Source organism: Aspergillus terreus, genomic scaffold (genome assembly GCF_000149615.1).
Source record: "Aspergillus terreus NIH2624 scaffold_14 genomic scaffold, whole genome shotgun sequence".
Taxonomy (NCBI): domain Eukaryota; kingdom Fungi; phylum Ascomycota; class Eurotiomycetes; order Eurotiales; family Aspergillaceae; genus Aspergillus; species Aspergillus terreus.
In genome coordinates this window covers 291091-313431 of record NT_165937.1, presented here as the reverse complement: position 1 = coordinate 313431, position 22341 = coordinate 291091, and the positions used below count along the sequence as shown (strand labels likewise).

At 50.0% G+C, this 22341-nt stretch overlaps 8 protein-coding genes and 1 non-coding gene across 9 annotated transcripts; 5 read left to right on the top strand and 4 right to left on the bottom strand.

The window, feature by feature from the left end:
* Positions 1-1605: 1605 nt before the first annotated feature.
* Positions 1606-2560, top strand: ATEG_09112 (uncharacterized protein; the record flags this gene model as incomplete). Its single annotated transcript, XM_001217733.1, has 5 exons — positions 1606-1633; positions 1687-1742; positions 1794-1835; positions 1912-2253; positions 2357-2560. The coding sequence occupies 5 exons, from the start codon at positions 1606-1608 to the stop codon at positions 2558-2560; spliced, it is 672 nt and encodes a 223-aa protein (XP_001217734.1).
* Positions 2561-2774: 214 nt separating this feature from the next.
* Positions 2775-5469, bottom strand: ATEG_09111 (FAD-dependent oxidoreductase; the record flags this gene model as incomplete). Its single annotated transcript, XM_001217732.1, has 5 exons — positions 2775-3534; positions 3592-4346; positions 4406-4776; positions 4838-5112; positions 5168-5469. 5 exons carry the CDS (start codon positions 5467-5469, stop codon positions 2775-2777), a joined length of 2463 nt encoding a protein of 820 aa, XP_001217733.1.
* Positions 5470-8603: 3134 nt separating this feature from the next.
* Positions 8604-9626, bottom strand: ATEG_09110 (uncharacterized protein; the record flags this gene model as incomplete). The annotated part of the gene is made up of 2 exons (XM_001217731.1): positions 8604-9414; positions 9592-9626. The coding sequence occupies 2 exons, from the start codon at positions 9624-9626 to the stop codon at positions 8604-8606; spliced, it is 846 nt and encodes a 281-aa protein (XP_001217732.1).
* Positions 9627-11072: 1446 nt separating this feature from the next.
* Positions 11073-12285, top strand: ATEG_09109 (uncharacterized protein; the record flags this gene model as incomplete). Its single annotated transcript, XM_001217730.1, has 2 exons — positions 11073-11375; positions 11461-12285. The coding sequence occupies 2 exons, from the start codon at positions 11073-11075 to the stop codon at positions 12283-12285; spliced, it is 1128 nt and encodes a 375-aa protein (XP_001217731.1).
* A 778-nt stretch (positions 12286-13063) lies between these two features.
* On the bottom strand, positions 13064-13769 carry ATEG_09108 (uncharacterized protein; the record flags this gene model as incomplete). The annotated part of the gene is made up of 2 exons (XM_001217729.1): positions 13064-13471; positions 13524-13769. 2 exons carry the CDS (start codon positions 13767-13769, stop codon positions 13064-13066), a joined length of 654 nt encoding a protein of 217 aa, XP_001217730.1.
* Positions 13770-14512: 743 nt separating this feature from the next.
* On the top strand, positions 14513-14583 carry ATEG_10416. The gene has a single exon. It is a non-coding gene; the product is annotated as a tRNA-Gly (tRNA).
* A 3181-nt stretch (positions 14584-17764) lies between these two features.
* ATEG_09107 (uncharacterized protein) lies at positions 17765-18611 on the top strand (the record flags this gene model as incomplete). Its single annotated transcript, XM_001217728.1, has 2 exons — positions 17765-18049; positions 18111-18611. The coding sequence occupies 2 exons, from the start codon at positions 17765-17767 to the stop codon at positions 18609-18611; spliced, it is 786 nt and encodes a 261-aa protein (XP_001217729.1).
* Positions 18612-18762: 151 nt separating this feature from the next.
* ATEG_09106 (TauD/TfdA dioxygenase family protein) lies at positions 18763-20038 on the bottom strand (the record flags this gene model as incomplete). The annotated part of the gene is made up of 3 exons (XM_001217727.1): positions 18763-18919; positions 18993-19534; positions 19595-20038. The coding sequence occupies 3 exons, from the start codon at positions 20036-20038 to the stop codon at positions 18763-18765; spliced, it is 1143 nt and encodes a 380-aa protein (XP_001217728.1).
* Positions 20039-20407: 369 nt separating this feature from the next.
* Positions 20408-22245, top strand: ATEG_09105 (putative FAD dependent oxidoreductase; the record flags this gene model as incomplete). The annotated part of the gene is made up of 6 exons (XM_001217726.1): positions 20408-20414; positions 20449-20752; positions 20799-20924; positions 20978-21245; positions 21296-21448; positions 21499-22245. The coding sequence occupies 6 exons, from the start codon at positions 20408-20410 to the stop codon at positions 22243-22245; spliced, it is 1605 nt and encodes a 534-aa protein (XP_001217727.1).
* Positions 22246-22341: the final 96 nt, after the last annotated feature.

The following is a 22341-nucleotide window of genomic DNA, read 5'->3' as shown; positions in this document are numbered from 1 at the left end:
GATTAACATACAATCCAAAGTCAAATATACTTCCTATCTCACAGTAGTGGGGCACAGATCGGTATCATCGATCCATCTCGATCCTCGATCTACCGTCCGGCAGGTGGGAGCACAAATGGTCGGGTAGAGTTCGGACTGCTCCGGAGTACGTACCTAGATCGCTTCCGAATTGGGCTTAACGGGGCCGCTGGGTAAGCCGAACGAGCTTTTCTACTGGCCCTCTTTAGGCACCTACAGTAAGCTTACCAAGGGCCCTTCTTTTTTACCTTTTAAGGCCCTTTTATACTCCGTAGGGTCCATGATATCATTGCTGATTCTTAAGAGCCGCTTACGCCCCGCTTGAAGGCTTTTGGTGATCCTCCTGAAAAATACATTCTGCCGCGAAAATGACCAAGGTCTCCGGATACTGTGATCCCAGCCTCGAACCCGTTCTCCAGCTGCTGGAATGGACGTTGGCCGACGGAAAGGCGGTGGGCGCATCTCTATATGTGAACCACGATGGCACAAACATCATTGACCTTTGAGGCGGATATATTGATGAACAAACGTCTACAGAAGGCTTGCTGGACTTGGATGCAAATTTCTCGTTTTACTGGCCGGAGTTGGCCACCAATGGCAGGGCGATCAATCGGGATCGTCGATTTAACTCGCCGCCTGACTATTTCATACGCCATAAATAGGATGGGCACAGGTGTGGCAGGGACAGATCGTACTGAAGCTTATGTTAGGGAGGTTTACTGCGCAATGGCCGGAATGGATGCCAGAGTCTAGTTGAAAACTGCCGTTCTGGGAATGGAGATTCGAAGTAAGTGGATCATGTACTTGCTTGAGGGCTTCATGAGGCCCATCCAGTCAGTGCTTGATTGGCCAGCATATACCCTGAATAAGGGTCTCAATGAAGAACATGTCGAATATACAAAGCATGTTAAGCGAGTTGGACAACTTCCAGACATGTAAGGAGCGGGCGAAATCAGCCGGTAAGCCTGGGGCCGTTGGCTGCAGTTAGCGCCATATTCCATCTTGTTGGTCCGACTTCGACTCTCGATGGACGTCAGGAAGTCAAGCTTGCAAAACCCATGCAGGGCTAGTTATTCAATGCGATACTGCATTGTTCGTAGAGTCGATAATGGTCGATGAGACTGCCGCAGCGGTGCGGGTTGAGTGGCCTGCTGCGGGTTGCGGTAAGGGTTGACCACCCTACTAGGTAGGTACAACCCGGACTATATAATAGGTCTGCAGGCCACCGCACATGTGTTTCTTTTCCGCATAGAATATCATGAAAAATCATAAAAGTGCGTATTTTTCATAATCTTATGGTTCTTGGGTATTTTTCTGATCTTTTATGCATTTTTATGATTTTTATGCAAAAGCTCCCCCGGATGGGGATCTGCAAACCTATGACCTGTACAAAGGTATAGATACCCAATCCGCACCGGACTGTAATGTGGGCCACTCGGATCTGCACCGGACTGTAACGTGGACCACTCGGGTTGTGTGCAGTGAGCATTTGGGTAAATGATTTTGTCGTTGGGATACCTATATAATGAGCTATAAACCCATACAAACAAAATGTCACTCTATGCCTTCAACCCGAAAGATCCCAAAATGTCTCCTACAGGGTTAAGTTTCGAAGGTATACCCCATTCTATTGGACACGCACCTGAATAGGGACCTAACATTTTCTAGAATATCTCGAAGTCAACAAGTTATCGTTTGAGTGGGCAGAGAGCTATGACACCAAAGTATGCACTCATATTCCTAGATTCAGTAAACTTGGAGGCTGACTTGACTAGGACTGGACCCGACTTCATGCTATTTTAGCTCCTGAATTATCTGTAAGCTGTTCAGGCCTAGTTGTTGGGTTTAGCTTCGTTTCATATTAAACAGCGCCTAATCTCCGAGCTTTCCTAGATTGACTACACAGAAGTTATTGGCAAAAAGTGGTCAAAAATGTCTGCTGAAGAGTTCGTGCAAGTGGCAGGAAGTAAACACTTTCTTGGTGACGCAAACATCTACACCCAGCACTTACTAGGGTCAAGTTGTTATGAGAAGCTCTCGGATACAGAGATAAATGGAAAGTACCAGATCCGTGCCGCACATGTGCGATACACAGATCTTGAAACAAAAGAGGTGAAAGCCAAAGGGCATGGGCATGGTGTGGTTCACCATTCTTACAAAAAGATCGATGGCCAGTGGAAACTCTCAGGTGTAAGACCACAAGTGAGATGGACCGAACATAACTTCGCGGAAGTTGTAGGTGATGCTTTTGAATGGTGGCAGGCTCAAGGAGAATGGTGATTATGTGGTTATCCATGGCGGGCTATTAAGTAAGGCAAGTTGCCTCTACTGTACATAGCCAGCTACACGTTTTAGATTCTTCCACATCTGTTCCTGCAGTCCGCGGGAAAAGTCAGTTGATTGGGTTGGTCACGTCGCCTTGGGGCGTCAGTATCTAGAAGATATTCTGGGTCTGCGACCCGGGGATGTTCAGACAGCAAGCCTCAATTCTTCTTGCGCCTATACCTGCTGGAACGAATATCCCCAGGGCATTTGTTCCTAGGAAAGCTTAGAGAATAGTGATTGTTATATTAGTTGGTGTCCTATGGACTGTATTCGATGTCGCCTGCCTGCTAATGAAGTATCCGCTGATCCTTTAAAAACCACCTAGTCAAGGACGATAATCAATCCTAACCAATACCGCAGTCAAGACAAGCTTCATTTTGTGTTTCCATTATTGCTTGATGGCGGCTTGCTCAACACCAACCCTGTAATGTTCAACCCATATTCATCTGACCCTTACTATCCTCATCTGCCAGCTTCTCCAGCATCTCTTCTCTCCATCCCCAACCAAGCGCAAACGCAGCCCCGGGACCAAAAGTGCAGGTCGTTCCAACCAGACCACCAATAGCTTTCCCCCACGAGAAAGAAGCCCCCGCCTTCTTCAGCTCTCCAAACTTCAGCCCAAGCCAAATGAATCCACTGGCCATCGAGATCACCTCGTCATACTGGAGGAACCGCGCGATCCCCCCAGCGAACGATTTGACTGGCTCCAGATGGTCTCTCCAACCAGGCAAGAAGGCTCCGGCAAACGACGCGCCAGCCGGTACGGTGAACCGCGCATGTATAAACGTGAGACCAGAGATCAGAGCAAACGCTCTATATGCGTACCGGACATAGCGCATATCCTTCTTCCGCGTGTCCCGTTGTAATTCCTTTTGTTCGGTTTCAAGAAAGCGCTTAGCCAGGAGACGCAGAGGAGCCTGCAACAGAGGTACGACAGCCGGGAACAATTGCCACACTGCATTGTAGAAGCAACGCGATTCAATGGTCGGAGCTACGAAATTTGCAAATGTCGGCAGGTAGTATCCCGCCAACATGGCTGCCAGGAGGGAAGTTGAAGTCTCAGACCCCACCAGATGCTTCGCTCCAGGTAGAAGTTTGGCAAGAGGTGTGCGGATGTGCTCCAAGGCGTAGTAGATGGGCGCCAGTTTCCCGATTCCTTTCAGCTGAAAGGCGATACCGGCACCAATCGGACTGTTCTCGGTCGTTAGTCCCTCCCATGGAATGTATGGAGCGCAGGGGTAGACTCACAGCAGAAGCTCTGTCCAGGAATGGGCCTGGCGGTAGCTTTCCAACATCCAGATCCCATATATGGGGCCAATGTCGGTCATGAAAGATAGCATTTGGGTGCGGGATTGGGCATCAGACCCGCTGATAGAGGGCAGGAAGCATGTAATCAGAGGCCGGAAGAGTTTGTCCAGAAACGGAACATGATAGATGGGTCTGGTCAGACTAACGACCTCCCCATTGCTTGCGGACCATACACCTTCAGAAAACAGGGGCACCATTAAGGGCCGTACACGAGTAATCAATGTTCCCATTGTCATCGTGGCAGCAGCGTAGCAGCCGAGTAAGGGAGCAGTGGAAAGAACACGCTTCCATTGGTTGTCCATCTTGCTCAAAGCATGGATGTCGCCGTTCAAATACGGCATTGAGCACTCCAATGACCTTCGCGGTAGAGGTGCACAATCAAGTTTGGCTGCTCCGACAATTGTAGCGGACGTTCTATCGACTAGGTATTGGCTGAGATATGGAAGGAGATACAGCCCGATTAGCTTGTGCTTCGGACCTGCCAAAGCCTCCAGCCGAGTTAATTCATGAGCTGACACCCAAATCTTGTTCGCGCGCTCTTGGCGGGGCTTCTGCCATGCTTGCAAGCACTGGTGGATATCTTGGACTCCAATCTTTGCATGATCAGAGGCACGGGCTAACACAGCGAGGCTGTTAGCAAGAGATGCAGCACTCTCGATAGCAGTGTTACCGCCCTGGCCCATGTTGGGTGTCATCTTAATACAGTACGTTAGAGAAATTCCATCTCGTTATGTATAGTGATTGGCAGACGCACCTTATGAGCCGAGTCACCGATACAAACATATCGGTCCACACACCAATGCTTGTAGAATGCCTCCTCCAACGATACAAATGTTCTCACAATCGATCTCTTGACAATCTCGGAGAGAGGCACCTCTGATGTGATGGGCTTGTGCAGATAAGGGGCGATATGGTCGTCGATTTCATTCTGGCTGAACCTGGGGATCTGAGATGCGGAGTACACTCGGTCCATCTTTGTGAAGAAAAACCAGAAGACGCGTCCCTCCTTACCAACAATTGTTAGGATCGAATAGTGCTCTGCGAAGGTTCGATGAATATGTCCCGGAGTTAGCCCCGGGGTGGCCGTGGATATCCCGAACACGCAATTGTACTCGGACGTCATCACTTTGAGCAGCAGAAGCAGATTAGCAGAGTTGGGGCGTGCATTGAAAGGTCTTAAACCTACAGTTCCGTTCCTCGTAGGCCTCCTGTTTCATACCCCGAGACTCCATGTAGTCCCACATCTCTTGTCTTACTGTACTCCGTACACCGTCGGCTCCAACGACCACATCACCTTCATAAACAGACTGATCTTCACAATAAACCGCGACTTTTTCTGGAAGATGCTCCACCCTGGTGACTTTGCTATTCACCAGAACACGGTCTTTGTGGTCGACGAGACCCTCGTACAAGATCCGGAGCAGAATCTGGCGGTCCAAGAATGAGGTGGGATAACCGTGTCTGTTGCGTGTTAAATCAGACTTTCTGGTTCAATAGCACTACACTAGTTACTTACCTCTTGTGAACGAGGGCGGGCGCATTTGACTTTGTTATGCACTTGGCAGAATCCGCCCAGACGAAGGAAGTGCGAAGCGGCTCGATTTCATTCAGGACCTCATCGTAAAGGCCAAGCTGGTCCAGAATCCGCGCGCCGTTTGGGAGAATACCGATAGAAGCACCAACCTGGGGCGCAATATCGGCATGGGACTCCAACACGACAAAGTCAATGTTGTTTCTCAATAGACAGTGTGCAAGGGTGAGTCCGGCGATTGAACCGCCCACAATGACCACACGGAATCTCGGTTCATCTTCTGCCATTGTGCGTAATTTTCTAGTAAAACTGAGAGAGAATCATGGACAGTATAAGTTTGTTTGACCATTGCGAGAACAACAACGGTGGGACATGGGCAAGAATTTATATCCTGCGATATGTACGGGATAGGACGAAGGCCTCACGATTATGTTGCATAATTCTCACCTGGTTCCACCTCAACTTGTCCTTTTCTTCGGAAAAATGAAGAATTACATGGCTAAGCGTCGGCAAGCCATGAATGTAGTTAGGATGAAAGAGCCGTCTGAGCCGTTTAACAGCCATATTAATAGTGGGTCCGAAAGGGGAACAGACCGAGAAATCCGAGTAATCCGGTTACCTACTTACAAGGAAGCCGAGAATCTCGAGTCTACTTCACACACACTTCGCTGCTGCACACGATACAGTATTTTGTCGCATCAATGGGGCCCCCTCGGAGTATACCATCTTCAAGAACCGATCGGAAGCGGCGGGAACAGAAACCCCGAGTTTTGCTGTCGTGTACGTGGTGCAGAGAAAAGAAGTAGGCCCCCCCGTATTCGGCCCGTTTTGGTTGCCTGTTTCCCTTTCTCCGCGCATAGGATATGGATACCAACAGTATTGCAGGCTCAAGTGCAATCGCAGACGCCCTTGCGCCAACTGTCTCAAACGAGGCCAGGACACAGCTTGTCAATACATCACCGAAGGTTCGCAGCGTCTAGTATCTGCTGGACAAGAATCCCACGAGGTATATCATCGATTGCAGTACCTTGAACAAAAGTTACTTCGTTTAGAGAAAAGAGCCATACGGAATTATTCTTCAACACCAGAACATGTCGACTTGAATGGCAGTGAAACACGTGATGCTGATGCTACTGATGCTACTGATGACAGATTTCAAGCAGAACTCCAGTCAGCAGCATCCGCAGGGCCGGATTCTGTATCCGGATGCCTGCTGTCCGAGAGGAGTGGGCCTAGATTCGTCAATCCGACACACTGGCAGGCGATGATGAATAATGCAGTGAGTGAAGCTATTTTCCGCTCTTGGGCAGTAGGTCCATGGTCAGGGTATGATCTAACATGATCCGCAGACCAAGCAGCTCAATAGAGGGGATTGCAACGTCAATTATGGCCAGGGAGCTGATGAGATCGAATCATGCCCTGACGGTCCGGCCCTACTCCTGGGCATTTCGCACCAAATGGACGTGGCAGAGCTTCTCACAGCACTACCACCTCGGGAGATTGCGGATATGCTTGTTCGCCGCTGTCTAGAATCCCAAGAGCCATCACTTAGTATGAATCTACATGCCTTCATTTAAGTGGTTCCAACGCCTAACAATCTCTACTAGTAATTATTCACGTTCCGACATTCAAGAGCGAGGTAACATTTCCAAAATCCCTGTATCTCAAAGATAGTCTAACATCAAGCCTTTAATAGTACCTCGACTTCTGGAAAGATCCTTCAGGAGTGTGCCTTGCATGGCTCGCACTTTTTTATTCAATATTGTCATGTGCGATCTACATCGAACATACTACAAATCTCGAAGACACCAATCCAGAATTACCGGGCATGTTTCATGTATACCGAAAAAACTGCGCAATTGCCCTGGCAAAAGCCAACTTCGTCAGTCCTGGACGATACAAGGTCGAAGCTGCCATTATGTACTTGGGCATCGAGTATCTCTGCAGCAACAACCTCAAGACAGGGGTCTCCATGCTGCTGGGTGTCGTTTCACGACTAGCAATCATGATGGGGTATCATCGAGAGCCTCGACTATACCATCCCCAAATATGTTGCTTCGAAGCGGAGATGCGTCGGAGAGCATGGCTTCTACTGCTCTCCATTGACTCCATAGTCGCGTGGCAGACGGGCCTTCCCCGGGTTATCCCACGAAAGCTGGGCGATGTCACTCTCCCCAGAAATCTCCTAGATAGCGATTTTGGGCCTGACACAACGGTCCTTCCGCCTTCACGTCCCGCCAATCAGGACGTCAGCAACATCATGTACATATCTGCCATGGAGCAGATGTTATTCGTTGTGGATGAGGTCAAAGACATGGTCTCTGGATGTGCCGTGGTCCCTGAAACGACCCAAGAACTTAGTCTGCGGTTGGAAAGAATCAAGAGCTCGTTGCCCAGCATATTTCAGCTGCGACCTCGAGAGGCGCGGGAGCCCAATGATGGAAGAATCATCGAACGATACTGCTCTGAGATAACTTACCAACATGCACGTTGCATCCTACATCGCCAATATCTGACAACGGCTGGCTCAGAACCACACGGGAAGTTCAGGTCGATATGTGTGGACGCAGCGCGGCAGATCCTCGCGCTTCAATCCGAGCTTTTGCAGAGAGTGCTGGCCGAGTCGCACAGTCGTCATCGGGCATGGTTTGGGTTGTCTCGCTCAATATCCACATGCCTCACAGCTACTATGGTCATATGCCTGGAGGTGATAAACCAGTCGAGGGATGGCAGTTCTTCGAACGATCATGTCCGGAGTGAGCTAATTGAGCTATTGAAGTCTTCCCACATGTCCTGGAAACTTTCGCCACGACCATCTTTAGAGACAATGAAGGCTGCTGAGATAATCGGTACGATGTTAGGCCTGTTAGGGGCGAGTATCATGGACATCCTGCCGCCCCTACCTGGTGACGAAGAAGGGCAAGGAAGTTCTACAGAGCTTACAGAAAACACGTCTCCCAATCTTATCCATGACATGTTGATTGGTGATTCCGCCTTGGAGCTGTTTGATTGGGTTAGTAACACTATGAGTGGTCCTCTATCGGTCTTGTTGCGCTAACTACGAGACTACCAGGCTCTCTGGGATCGTGAGATGCAACAGTTACAACAGGCTGATGGAGTCATTCTGCAATCCACTCAATTACATAGGTATCATGTCATGGGGTGAAGCGGAAGAAATGCATTCTTCTATAAATTCGGGACTTCTGCTAGTATATACAACTGCAAGTGGTTAATTGTTAAGTCTTACTACAATGCTTGGTATGACTTCAACTTCAGCTCGATAGACGTTGGGAAAGATACTCAAATTATTTGAACTCAGAGCCGCTACAATGATTCTTAACCCTTCTCAGTTACATAAACACTAGTGATAACTTTTGGTACACTGTAAGCTCTTGGTAATGGCTAAGCAAATTCTCCCTTCTCAGTTGTTTGCATCACAGTCCTTGATTAATAACAATGACTTAGGAGGAGTTTCGGTGTGTGCTTCTTTCCATCCAAGAGATGTTCCGGGAAATTTATAGAATGCTTTCACATTCTCCACGTCAGAAGGTTGTATCTGAGGCGGGAACTCATACCCCATCACCGAGAGCGGGTTGCGTGGACCAATTTGCACGGTGTAGTTGTCACCTGTATCCTCCAGTTCCGGTGCAAACTCATGACGGAGGCCCAAGACGTGGCCAAGCTCGTGCAAAAAAATATTTTTCAGGTACTGCACAGTTCCTGGTTGGAATGCTGCATTGTATACGTTAAGCACGTTCAGGTCCGCCTCATTCAGGAAAAATGCCTCGGCGAGGACTCCATCTTGATCGCCCGCGAAGGAAAGGACAAATGCAGCATCTTCGATTTTAGCTACCCATTTGAGTTGCACGCCTAGTTCAAGTGTGTTCCATTCGTCAGCTGCTTGCTTTAACGCTTGAGCAGCGAGAAGTGCCAACTCTGGCTTCGGGTACCCGTTTGCAAAGGCCGCAAAATTGACGGATTTATCGGGGCCAGTCTTCCAGCGTGGAATGATCTTCCCAAGCCCAACCTGAAGTGCCGCTGTGTGGGCACTCTCTTGGAAAGGTGTCGGTATGGGTTTTTGCGTCGAACATGTGTATTTCGCGGGCACTGTGGTAGAAGTGCCGGGTGCTGGCTTCAAATTTTCAAGCTGAGAAGCATCAACGGTCAAGGGGTCAAGGGTCTGTAGTGCCTCGGCGCCGACAGTTGCTGTTAGTTCCTTGTAGAAATCGACCCTGGTAGGGTCAATAGTAGTTTGTTGCTAGGGCATAATGAATGGTTTAGGTGGGCCAACTGCCGTTCCGCACCAGTGTTTCTCGACGTATTCCAGTTTGATAAGCTAATATTCAGTCAACTTTAGATCAAAGACTGTTGCATTGAATTGGACCCTGAATTTATACGGAACAACGCACCAACTCGTCACCTGCGACAAAGATGTTCCCGTCATGGTGATGCCCCCAGAGGCTCACTATACATTCCAGCCCAATGCTGAGAAATCCACGCAACGAGTTGTCAGCTGAATGTGGAGGATGACTTCGCAGCGAGGAGAAACCACGGATGACTGAACAACAGATGAACCTGGGTACCGGGTTGCAGTCGGATGATCGACGTGCGTCATGTGGCGTACCAGATCTGGATTGACGGCGGTCGCCCACTTCGGGCGCTAATTTTAAATCAAGGTGACGGGAAGAGGCTGAATGTTAAGAGATTCGTAGTTTTAGGTGCCCACCGCAACTGAATACCTAGGGTCTTGTGGCTGCTGTTTGAGGATTCATAAGGAGCCTAGAGGTATTTCTATTGTCAAAGTGCGCATCGTATGCCATCTTATTTGCGGACTACTCACAGACTAATAGTGAACTACCGAATCGCCGTTACGGGCCGTTATATGGTGCCACTGTCATCCCTAACCTAGTTTCTGTTCTACTGTCCGTGGTCGTTGTGGGGAAGCACATACGGCTCATTCAGTAGATTAACATGGCCGCATGCGGCATGATCGGACACCCAGACAATGCTTTAATTGGTGGTATGTTACATCATTGTTGTTAGGTCTAGTTCATCTAAACCATAATCCTCCTGTTACAGTATATCTCAAGATTGATCACGGGGCTACATTGCCAGCGCCAAATTGTTTTTGCGAATAGGAGGTAAGCTAGTCCCAGCAATGTCCTATACGGGAACCATTCGACCTGGAGCACTTACAAAGTATGGCTAGTATGTTCGACCTGCACTTGTATTTCCATGGACAGCCTAAGTACTAGTAGGTAGCATCCCTGTACGAACGCATTCTAGCCCGTTCCACATACGCCGGCGTAGAGCGTACAATACCCATTGAACTGTCCAGAGGATATTCATACACTTAGGGAAAAAGCAGGCAAAACATAATTTAGTTTCAGAAGCCAGAAATCCAAGCTAGCCCATTTCAGAACGACAGGACGACCTGCTCGCCATCGCTGCCAGAAACGCCATATCAACAGCTACGTAACAGCGAATATTCTCCAGTCCATAGATCCAGAATTCTGAGAGAAGCGGTGACTTAGCTGCTACGGATGTTGCATTGCTGGCCAAGGAATGTGGGACGCTCTAGATGGAATCTAGAACTGTCTAGCCAGAAGATGGCTATACATTCTAACAACACTTATGCTGGTCATTTTACATACAATGACTCAACAATGACGCAGAAGTAGGTAGGTCGGGTGGACATGTTACAGTGAAGTCCACATAAAAATCATCCTACATAAGGAGACGACCTTCTGGAGCGATGGCCTTTGGACGGCTGCTGTAAAATCATGCTGAGAGAGGATTGGTTACTCAAACCTTACCGTCCAGCTTCTCTATTCCTCATCGCTTCAAAGCAAGCTAAGGTATCGACTAATACTCTTGTCAGAACGTAAACATGGCTCATTTATGTGCTTTTGTACCACAATATGTCCTAGAAGGCATTGTCGAAAAGGGTTTGGCCCCAGAACACATTATCAATCGGTGCCAATCCACTATTGACAAAACTACACAACTTCGGGATACCCGTGGACGGCATGTGCAGAGCATCGCAGCTGCTCAGCAGCAGCGAATCTCCCAAGGTATTATTCCACCCTATATCCTTGAGTCAATAGCTCGGAACCCGGCGACAGAACAGCAGCGCGAGGCAGCGCGCCACACACTCGCACTCAGCACTAAACATCGAACAGCAGCAGCACGTGTACGTGAAATTACACCGTACGGTCTATGACGCGCAGAATTCCCGTAAGCCTCGTCCTCCGCGCAAGAAGATTTTAATCCAAGAGGGAGGTAAACTTCTCTCCGAGGCGGAGGACCCCACCAACAACGCAAACGAGTGTTATAATGGCCTTGGGAAATCTTATGACTTCTACTTCAATTTCTTCCAACGAAACTCAGTTGACGATAACGGCTTTGAACTTGATGGGTTCGTCCATGCTGGAGACCTCTATAACGCCTACTGGGACGGCTATGAGCTTGTCTTCGGGGATGGAGACGGCGTGATCTTCGATGGATTCACAGACGAACTTGACGTTATCGGCCATGAGTTTAGCCATGGCGTTGTGGAGCATACAAGTCCACTCCCTTACGCCTTCCAGAGCGGTGCTCTCAATGAATCATTGGCAGACGCTTTTGGTGTTATGATCAAACAATGGGGTGAAGGCACCCCCAAGACTGTTGACCAAGCCGACTGGCTTGTTGGGGAGGGGATCTGGGCTGAAGGTGTGAATGGCAGGGCTCTCCGGGATATGGCAAACCCTGGAACGGCTTATGATGATCCTCGAGTGGGGAAGGATCCTCAACCTGCACACTGGAAGGATTTCAAGAAACTCTCCGCCAGCGACGACGAGGGCGGTGTTCACATCAACTCTGGCATCCCTAATCGCGCCTTCTATCTTGCCGCAACTAAGATTGGAGGGTATGCTTGGGAAGGCGCCGGCGCTATTTGGTACCGCGCTTTGGCCAGTGGTAAGCTCCGCAAGGACGGTAAAGCTAAGTTTAAGGACTTCGCGGATCTTACGATTGAGAATGCTGGGGAACATGTGGATAAGGTTAGGGAAGCTTGGACACTTGTTGGATATCCATTCGCAGAGGAGAGGCATGAGCTGTAACGAGTCGTCGTTCTGAAGGATGCGGATTGCCCTGTCCGGCAGTCAGAGTCCTACTTACAAAAGTGTGTAGTTTCATGATCATTATCACTGATTGACGCCCCTATATTGCGTTACTGAATGACCGTTGATTCATATACATTTCCCTTCCAGGCATATCTCCTTCTACCTTAAAATGCATACATGGTCTATCGTGGTGGGAGCTCTATTGACTGTCGTCTGATGCGTTAAGGGCTCTGGCACTGAGTGATAGTGAGAGGCAAATTGGCCCATACGACCTGTTACAAGGTACGCAAGTGCTGTGCCAGATCAATTGATCCAACCGTGCTGCCTGCTGGTTAGAGTTTATCCTCCTACACGATAGCGGCCCTCCTGGTTTGATTTGAAAAAAAGTCAGCCCACTTGGCAGACTAATGGCTTACCAGTTTGCATGGACTATGAACAGTTTTCGAGCCTGCGTATGGATGGGGTTATCATCCACTATCACCATCTGCTCGAATTGGTCTCAAAGCATTCAGAATTCACATCGTTCACACACAATTTGCTTTCCCAGTCAACTACCTGAAGCCACTCTCCTTCTCCAACCAAGTCCCATAATCCTTCGTCTCTGGGTTTATCTTCCTTAAACTCTGAATATTAGCCTTGTATCCCTCCTCCCGGAACCACTTGAACATGCGCCTCACGTCCTTCATCGCCGCCATGATGAAGAAGCACACAGGCCGAAAAGTCGTGGACAATGGCTGTCCTGTTTTCTGTTCAAAAATTGATTTTATCTCGTTCATCACAGGCAAGAGAAATCGCCCTTCTCTTCACTGCTCCGGGTGGGTGAACGCTTCAGCGCCGAAAAATCAATGTCACTAGTAGCGACCAGCTGCAGCGGCTTCCCAGTCAAAGCCATCTCACAGCACGTCGCAAAAACCCTGCCGAGGAAGCCTGGGGTAAGGTTCTCGAAGAAGGCTGTCAGACGGAGGATCACCCAGTCAATGTTGCCATCCTTGGTGTGATCCACAAGATGATGCTCGATGTTATGCTCTCTCATGAAAAGCAGAATGTTTGTCGGGTTATTGAACGAGCGATCTTCGCCGCCCCAGTCAACAGAACTGTAGACGAAGAACTTGACTTTCTGTTTGATCCACTCGTCTATCAGGGCTTTGCCTTGGGATTCTTCGGCCTTGTTCTTGAGTGCGACCTATGGCGAGGTCAATGATTTGCGAAGGACGATAGGATTTGCTTCCCTGCACGCTGTAGACGCCCCAAATAGGGGCTTTTGTCGGGCGTCTCGCATTATGGAAGATGACGCCCGGGCTGTCCAGATCACCCTTGACTAGCTTGATGTTCGTGGATAGCTTGGCCAGCTTCTGGGCCGAGGAGGATGATGGATCCCTGGTGACGGCAGGAATCTCGAAATGGGCCTTGCAAAGGATGAGGTTTCTGATAATAGCACCCCCTTGTCTGCCTGTTGCGCCAGTGATGAGGACGGCAGTCATCGTGACAGACAATCCTGGAGGAATGTGGCGGAACGCATAGACCACGATCCAAGGGCCCTTTTAAATATAGTTGCACACACTGTCCGAGCCGGAGAAGCAGAATATAACCTGTTGGTTTTTGTGGTTATTACTAGGGGCTTCATGTAATGTAGTGTAGGTCACATTTCAGACTACCAACACTTGGGCAATATCCGTTCCAGCCAAGGGGGGTTAAGAAATTCCGCAAACAAGTGCACGCCGTATGGTGGTGGACAGTTTCCTCAGCGGCAGGTCTCAGTGCGGCGTGCCGGACGACATATAGTGACTACTCAGTATCCTGATGTGGCAGGCTGATTATGTCGAAGACCGGATGTTCAATAGCTCTCCTAATAATCCACAATGCTGCCACCTTTTCCTTCTCGATTCGATTTCTGATCATCAACAAGGAGCAATAAATGGCGTTTCTTCTTATTCCGGGTTCATTGACCTGTTGAGGGTGCAGACTATATGGTTGGTTCCTTTGCAAAATATATATATCACAGTAATGGTGATAGATGGAAACATTGATAAGACTGCAGAATAAAAAACTGGCTTATATACGCAGCAAACTCGTTTTATTTGCTATAAAGATGCTGCAAGATACCTCCAGAGTCCTTTGCAACTAAAAAGAAGTAACAAACCGTAACAAACTGGGGAAGGTCATGTAGAAATCGGGCTGTTAGGCCTGGCTCTTAGAGAATAAAAAAGAACGGAAAACATAACAAGCATCATTGGTCTAGTGGTAGAATTCATCGTTGCCATCGATGAGGCCCGTGTTCGATTCACGGATGATGCATTCTTTTTTTTTTTTCTCCCTCGTTTTTTACCTTCCCGCCACACACATGATTTCCTGTCAGTAATTCGCATAAATTCACTTTCTTTCGAACCTATTCCTGCGTTTTCTTACTTAAAAGTACTCCCTAGGGAGGACGGCCTGTAGCAAGGGACTCCCCCGACCGGTCGCACCAAGTACTCCTAACTTCTTTCTCCCTCTGGACACATCACAGCCTTTGCAATCTCAACGTCATCTCCACCCGATGTTCCTTCTGGCTTCTATGGAGTACAAAGTGGATAGGAAGATAGAGGAGACGGACCCACAGCCACGCGGGATTCCCAACTAACGAAGCTGGACCCAGCTCTTGATAGCAACAGAGCATTGCTTATCGATAACACCCCACAACAACAACATCCACACTCTATATGTACATATTATGGAGGAATAATTATCCATCGCTATGAGGTACTTCTGATCGGTCATGTATGATGACGTCCCATGGTAATCAACCAGTCTAGGCACCTACGGAGCATAACCCCTCCCAGTCAAGCCAGCAGACAGAGAGCTCCTCGCATCTGGGCTATTCTAGTCGCGGGAATCCCGGCATCTAGGCCGACAGACGAATGTGCGGGGGTGCCAAGGATCCGGGGTAGTCTGTATTTAACAGAGCTTGATTGGGCTGTGGCAGGCGGGGTTGGAAGTCTATCAAACGCCACTGAGACATCCTGCGTTCCCCGGCCAATGACACCAGGCTGAATGCGTATTCGGATGATCGCAGCGGTGGAGAGGAGACACACAGCTCTGGTGGATCTGGAATTGACCCGCTGGGGTTTTTAGGTAGTATCTTTATTCATGTTAGTAGTAGAAGTGTCAGGAAAGCTCCAGGAGTGATCAGATCATAAGGTAGTCGTAGATATCAGGGAGAATAAAGGGGCACTGGAGGGAGTACCCAGAAAAGTTACTTACCTAGGCATCTGTCGAGGTGGCCTGATGGTGTGCGGGAAGGTTGTCTGATTCGTACATGTTACATCTGCCTAAACTGCATCCCTGCTCTTTGTTGCAGGATCCTTGACCGATACGTATCATCCATTCACCAGATGCTTTGAGTTGGATAGTCGTCTGGACCAGCCTCCCCCTGACCCCTCCTTAAGTAGATGTGGCTTCATAATGTCCATTCATGTTGGTCCTAATAATAATAATAACCATAGTGAGAATATGATCAACCCAAACGCCACCCTGCCAGCTGGGGCATATGTCCATCCGTGTCAAACGTATGATAAGAAATGTAGTAAATGAAAGAATCACAACACCCGTCTAGGGTACGCCTCTAGGGTCTAGCCCTTTCCACTTCACCACTGCACTCCCATCACAGTCGACGTAAGTATCGTAGGGTAAGAAACACAGCGGCCGCGGTGGTGTACGCGCCACCGCCGGCGGCAATCCAGACAGGCCGGTGCACGCTGAAGGATGTCTGAACGATCTGTGCCCGTCTCCGAGACTTGTCTATCATCAAGACAAGTTAGTTCAGTGTTAGTTTATGAAAGAAAAGAAGTAGACTGACCTGTGGTGAGGAGCCGGTTCCTCCAGGTATTGGCCTGCTGGCGAGAGTACTGTCCAACGGTCGAGCCCAGCTGCGACAGGCTCTGGAGGATCTGAGGGGCGGACATCTTGAAGGTCTGAGTGGTTTGGTTTGAGTGGTGCAGGGATCAGATGGTGTTGGGATGCGAGTCAAGTCACGAATGAATCTGCAATGATACTCGAGGAGATACTTCCTCTGACCCCTTGGGGGTGCTGGGTAGGACAGGCGTAATATACCTTTCTCGACCCCCGGATGCGGGGTAGTCACGAGACAACGCTGTGCAAGTACCAACTGAATACAATCCAGGCGCAGCAGGTACTTCATTTCCTGATCGGTGCAGGAGGGCCATTGGGTTGCTGAGCCGATGGCGTCCTGGGGGTTGGTGATTGGGCGGGTGCTGCTCCTATCAAGTTTATTGCAGAGTTACCCCCCGGAACGTTGCCAGCGTAATCATGGTCCGTCAGAAGTGGTGATACCAATCGAGAGTCTCGCTGGCGCCTATCATTACATGATAGGTGCAGACGATCGTGGCGTCACTTGTTTCATCTCTTCCCTGGTGGACGGTTGTCAGGCCACTCGCCAGCGGTTCCAGGTCGCTACGGAGTACTCCGTCTATTCTTGCCACTGGGTTTAGGGTAGAGTCAACTGAGGATGTTTCCTGTGCGGTTAGTGTAGTGGGTAGAAGATCTGCCTGTGGCATGTGTCTGGCACGTTGGCGCCGTGAGGTGTGGTGGGCAAGGTTTGCACGGGAATTCAAGAGATGATGGACATTAATAATAGTTACTCCGCAGTATGGTCTTCATACTTGTAGCTTTCCATGACCGATGTGAAGTTGTATGATGTGCACATATGTGGTAGCTGATACCTAAGTACCCTGACACTTGTAGCCAGGTAGCGGGGTTGAGATATATGACGCTCATAACCATACTCTACCTAGCCCCAAAATTGCCACTGGCGCATGCGGGAGTAAAGTCTTATTCATAGAGGAATGCTTCCCGGCCATCGTACACAGAGTAGCTCAATGAGAAATCAAGTCAAGGGGTGGTTGAGCACATGATGCGAGCTGTCCCTTGTCTATGAGATCTCCGACCAATTTCATATGGAGCAGAATTTGCTCTTTCAGCCACAGATTGAGAAGGGATGGCAATTAATAAGAAAAATAGCGATAGTTTCTGTCCGTAAATGCATAGAGTTCATTAAAATCTGATGGTTATTTCCCACTATGCCCGTCCATCCGCTTGGAGACCATCTATTGCATTGACACAATAGGATACATACACTAAAGATGAGGCCCAGTGCATAATTGATATAACTTCTAATTTGTTCAAGGTTCAAGGTGTTCCTGACCGACTACGCACTTCGCATAAATTCAGTGTAGCGTAGCCGTGATTCTATCAAGACTCATACATATTTGCTATGAAAGCTCCTTGGTTTAGGATCATTCGAGAAAAAAACATAAAGCCTACCTCAATAACCTCTCAATACGTAAAACTCATTTTGCTCATGAGAATACCACTGAGATAGCCTATATAGTTGGTTTCCGAAAAGGGATGGATCCCACGTGACCTCTTCTATCTTATCTCCGCCTGCATTTTCTCTTCTCGTTGCACTCGACTGCGCATCATGTCCACGCACCCGACCGGGCGAACATACCGGAAAACTGCAGGCACCCCGGACTACGATGACCCCGTCTTCTGGGACAAGAAGTTTGCCACCGGCCAGGATGTCGGCGAGTGGTTGAACCCAGGCGACGCTCTCATCGAAGCGGTCATATCCGACCTCCAGAGCAGGCCCCTGAGGGAAGCAAAAAGACCGAAGGTGCTACATCTAGGCCCGGGCATTTCCAAACTGGGTGCAAAAGTCCGCGACTCGTTTGTGGCACAGGGTTGGGCGGGTAATGGCATTGTGGTATGTAGACCCTGAATTCGCTGTGTATCTGTACTCTGTACTCATCGGTCAATTCTGGTAGAATGCCGACTTTTCCGCCGAAGCGGTCCGACTGGGGCTAGAAGCTGAGAAGGAGAAAGACCCGTCCGAAGCGATGCACTGGGTTCAGGTCGATCTTCGGTCCTGGGATGATGTGGCCAAGCTCTTGTCATTCGCGCCCTTCGATATCATCTTGGACAAAAGCACGAGCGACGCGATCGCAACCTCTGCCCCCGCGATATTCGCGTTCCCCGACATCGCATCCAACATCTGCCCGATCGTCCGCGAGATTGTCGAGACAAGTGGCGATATTACCCTGTCCCCTGTCGAGTTGCTGGGCTTACACCTCGCGTCCTTGACGGAGGGAGGCACGATATGGGTCAGTCTTTCGTACTCGACTATTCGATTCGATAATCTATCCCACCTGGCGGCTCACTGGACTATCGTGTCCCGGACACCGTTGAAAGCGCCCCAAGGCGAGGCGTCTTCGTTTGCATACACACCGGAGGTATTCCATTGGATCTACGTCCTTCGCCGCAAGTAGCCCCTTCAATGTCAATCGACTTTAATTCTAGCAGATATTCGCAGCTGTCAGAACTATATTTCTGGCGGCACTGCCCAAGGTAATCATGAAGATGGACGTCCATTAACAAAGTAGTGCGGAACCGTCGACTGTACACCAGGATGCCAGCGACTTATTTCTTTCTATATTTGGCCAACTCTTCAATCTCATCAGCCCCCAATATACCCAGCTTCTCTCTCCGAGTGGGCGCATTCGGATCGAAGAAGGGCTTCTCAGCAAGAGCTGTGACTCTGGTTCCATGTCGCGGCTCTGACCCCTCGTAGTCCCAGCTTGCATTATGAATCGTGATCCTACACTTCGTTAGTTTCGGGATCAATAACGTCAATAGACTCATATACATACCGGTTATCCCACAGGGCACTTGACCTAGGAGACCACTTGAAGCGAACCTGAATATCGGGATTCTTCTCATAGACATCACACAGTAGTCCTAGGATCACGTCGCTTTCTGCCTTGTCCAGGCCGACAATCCGCACCGTCATGGCCCGATTCACCCACAGCGCCTTCCATCCCGTGGCGGGATGCACGCGCACAAGAGGATGTTCCCGCTCTACGTACTTCAGCCCGTCCTCGGGTCGGTTGCGGTCCAGGTACGGGTGACGCGAGCGATAGATGGCGGTCTTGCCGTCAATGAACTCACGCAGCATGGGAGACAGCTTCTCATACGCCGCGTAGCCACTCGCCCACAGCGTGTCCCCGCCAACAGTAGGCACCGTGTCGTTGTGTAGATGCGTCACTCCAGCCGGCTGGCGCTCATGCACCAGGTCCGTGTGCCAGTGCGATGCCCCCCCAGGTTTGCGGAACCCAGCCGCTGTCTCCGTTGCTTGGAGAGCAGGCCACATGACAGTGACCCCTGGGACGCCCGGCACCTGCGGGACTTGCGGCTAGATAGGCGTTAGTGACTGCGGATTGCACCGGGGACTCTTCCTTGGTCGTATACGTACATGGACCTCGATCTCGCCATACCACTCGCCCAGCTCTTTCTGCTGCTGAGGCGAGATGTCCTGGTCGCGGAAGAAGACAACGCTTCGCTCTGCGATGAGCAGGCCTAGCTCGTCCCTTTGTTGGGCCGTGAGATCCTTCAGTTGGATACCTACTAGCTCTGTTCCGATGTGCCGCGTAAGATGGATGACCTTCGTTGCGGCTGAGAGGAGGGCTTTCTTCTCTGGGTCTGCGCGCGTGCCCGGGTCGATGTGCGGCCGGTCGTAGTCGCGGATCTTGTACACGTCGTCGAGATAGAGGGGCCGAGAGGGCCGGTAGGGATAGCCCTGGGAGAGATCGATACCGGCTTTCTCGAGCCGCTCGCGAGCGCCTGGAGGAAGGTCGAGAGTGTCCTTCCGCGGTTCCGCGACGTCTACGATTTGGGGGTCGATTGGGGCGGGGGCCATGTTGAGATTGATGATGTATGAGTTGATTTCACAGAAGATGGTGGTGTGGCTCATTACATATAAGTAGGCAGTTATCGCGGGGGATACTATGCTCTCTGTCCTTGAGAGCCCGCGTGTCTATATCCGGGATTCGATCACATCATCAACCTGTTCCATGGCGACTGCACCATCCAGCCCACCATATATGGAGGAGATGCTGTGGCTCTCCGCTTCGAGACTACAACCCCTCATCTTTCAAGGCTTCTTTCTCCCTCTTTGACAGACGATATACGTATGGAGTGGGGATGGCCAGCCTTGCCGGTCGACGCGTATATCACCATGTCATCGTGCTATTGCGTTTGACATACACGATTCATAATCAGAAACAGGATGGATGGTATGAATTGAGGGGTAGTGGACCTCATGATAAGGACAACAACAGAGTCATTGGCTTTGTGATGTGATCCAGTATCAGGCAGTTGGATGGCACCAGAATGACACCACAGTCGTCAAGCATAACGCCATACGCACGCCCATAAAACAACCAACCTCATCCTACCAAGACACCTTCCCGGGAACATACAGACCGGACATTAAACCCATGACCCGCAAACAAATCTGCAGAGTAGCCGTAATTGGCGCCGGAATCAGCGGTGTCGTCTCTGCCGCACACCTGCTACAGAACGGCATCGAAGTAGTCGTGTTCGAGAGGAATCCAGCCGCAGGCGGAGTCTGGTATGCATCACGGACCCTCCCATTACTCAAGCTCATCCAGTGCCAGGCTTCACGACGACCGACAACCGCTGGAACCACCATATCCCTCCATCAAACCATCCACCGCCGACCAGCCAGACATAACACCTGGATCACCCAACGAGCATGTCACCCTCAAACACGCGCCGCCTGGGTAAGTTCCCAAGTCCGTTGCTGCCAGACCAAGACAACATCTCATGTGCATAGTCCGGCCTACGACAGCCTGAAGAATAACGTGTCGACGCCGTTGATGCGGGTGAAGCTCGGTCCGTGGCCCGAAGGCACACCAGACTATGTCAGTCATACTGTTATGAAGGAGTATATACAGACTATTTCTCAAAGAATGGGCGTCGAAGACGCGACTATCTACGGGGCTCGAGTGACGGATGTCTATAAAAAGGGGGATGCGTGGAGGGTACATTGGACGGTATTACGAGACCGCGCCGGAGTTGTGGAGAGGTACCAGGATGAGTCGGTGAGTGATTCCATATGGGATTGGGATGTGGCAGATGCAATCTCATACAGTCTCAGGTCTTTGATGCGGTCGTAGTCGCCTCTGGGCATTATCATGCGCCACGCGTCCCTGATATCCCTGGGTTGTCGGATGCGAAGGCTCGGTGGCCTGCGCGGATCGTTCACTCGAAGGCGTATAGAAAGCCGGATATTTACAGAGATAAGGTGTGTGCTGACGTCTAGAATGATACTGTCCACTATGCTGATGACCAAAGACGGTTCTGTTAATCGGAGGCGGCGTCTCGTCTACCGACATCGCTCGAGATATTGGACCATACGTCAAAACAGTCTATCAAAGCACTAGAAACGGTGACTTTGACATCCCAGCTACAATGCTGCCAGAGAACGGCGTGAGAGTCGGCGAAATATCGAGTCTCGAGGCACAAGACAACACAGACTCGCCGCCCTTTACAGTCCACCTCAAAACAGGCCAGACGCTCCACGGAATCGACAACATCATCATCTGCACTGGATACCACATAACCCTACCATTCCTACAGCCCTATCACGACGACGACACCGCCCCAGAGGACGCAGACGAAACTATCCTAGTCACCGACGGAACACAGGTCCACAATCTGCACAAGGATATCTTTTACATCCCCGATCCCTCGCTTGCCTTCGTTGGGATTCCGTACTATACCGCGACGTTCACGTTGTTCGAGTTCCAGGCCATTGCGGTTGCGGCTGTGTTTGCGGGAGTAGCTACCTTGCCGGATGACATGCGAGTCGAGTATGAGGAAAAGAAGAGACAGCTCGGGAGCGGGAGAAAGTTTCATTCTTTGAGGGATAGGGAAGAGGAATATGTTCGTGAGCTGGTGGAGTGGGTGAATGATGGTAGGGTGAAGCGCGGTCTCCCGGAAATTGAGGGACATACACGTTCCTGGCGCGAGGCCAAGGCAGCGCAGAGTGAAAGACTGAGGATGATTTTTGGGTCTGACTCGGGGAAGGGAAAAAGATAGATGGCAAGTCTATAAGAGCAGTTGTAGGTAATGATTTATACGCCTCTTCTCACTGCATGGGCCTTAGTGGTAATCTCTAAACGCCAAATTCAATTC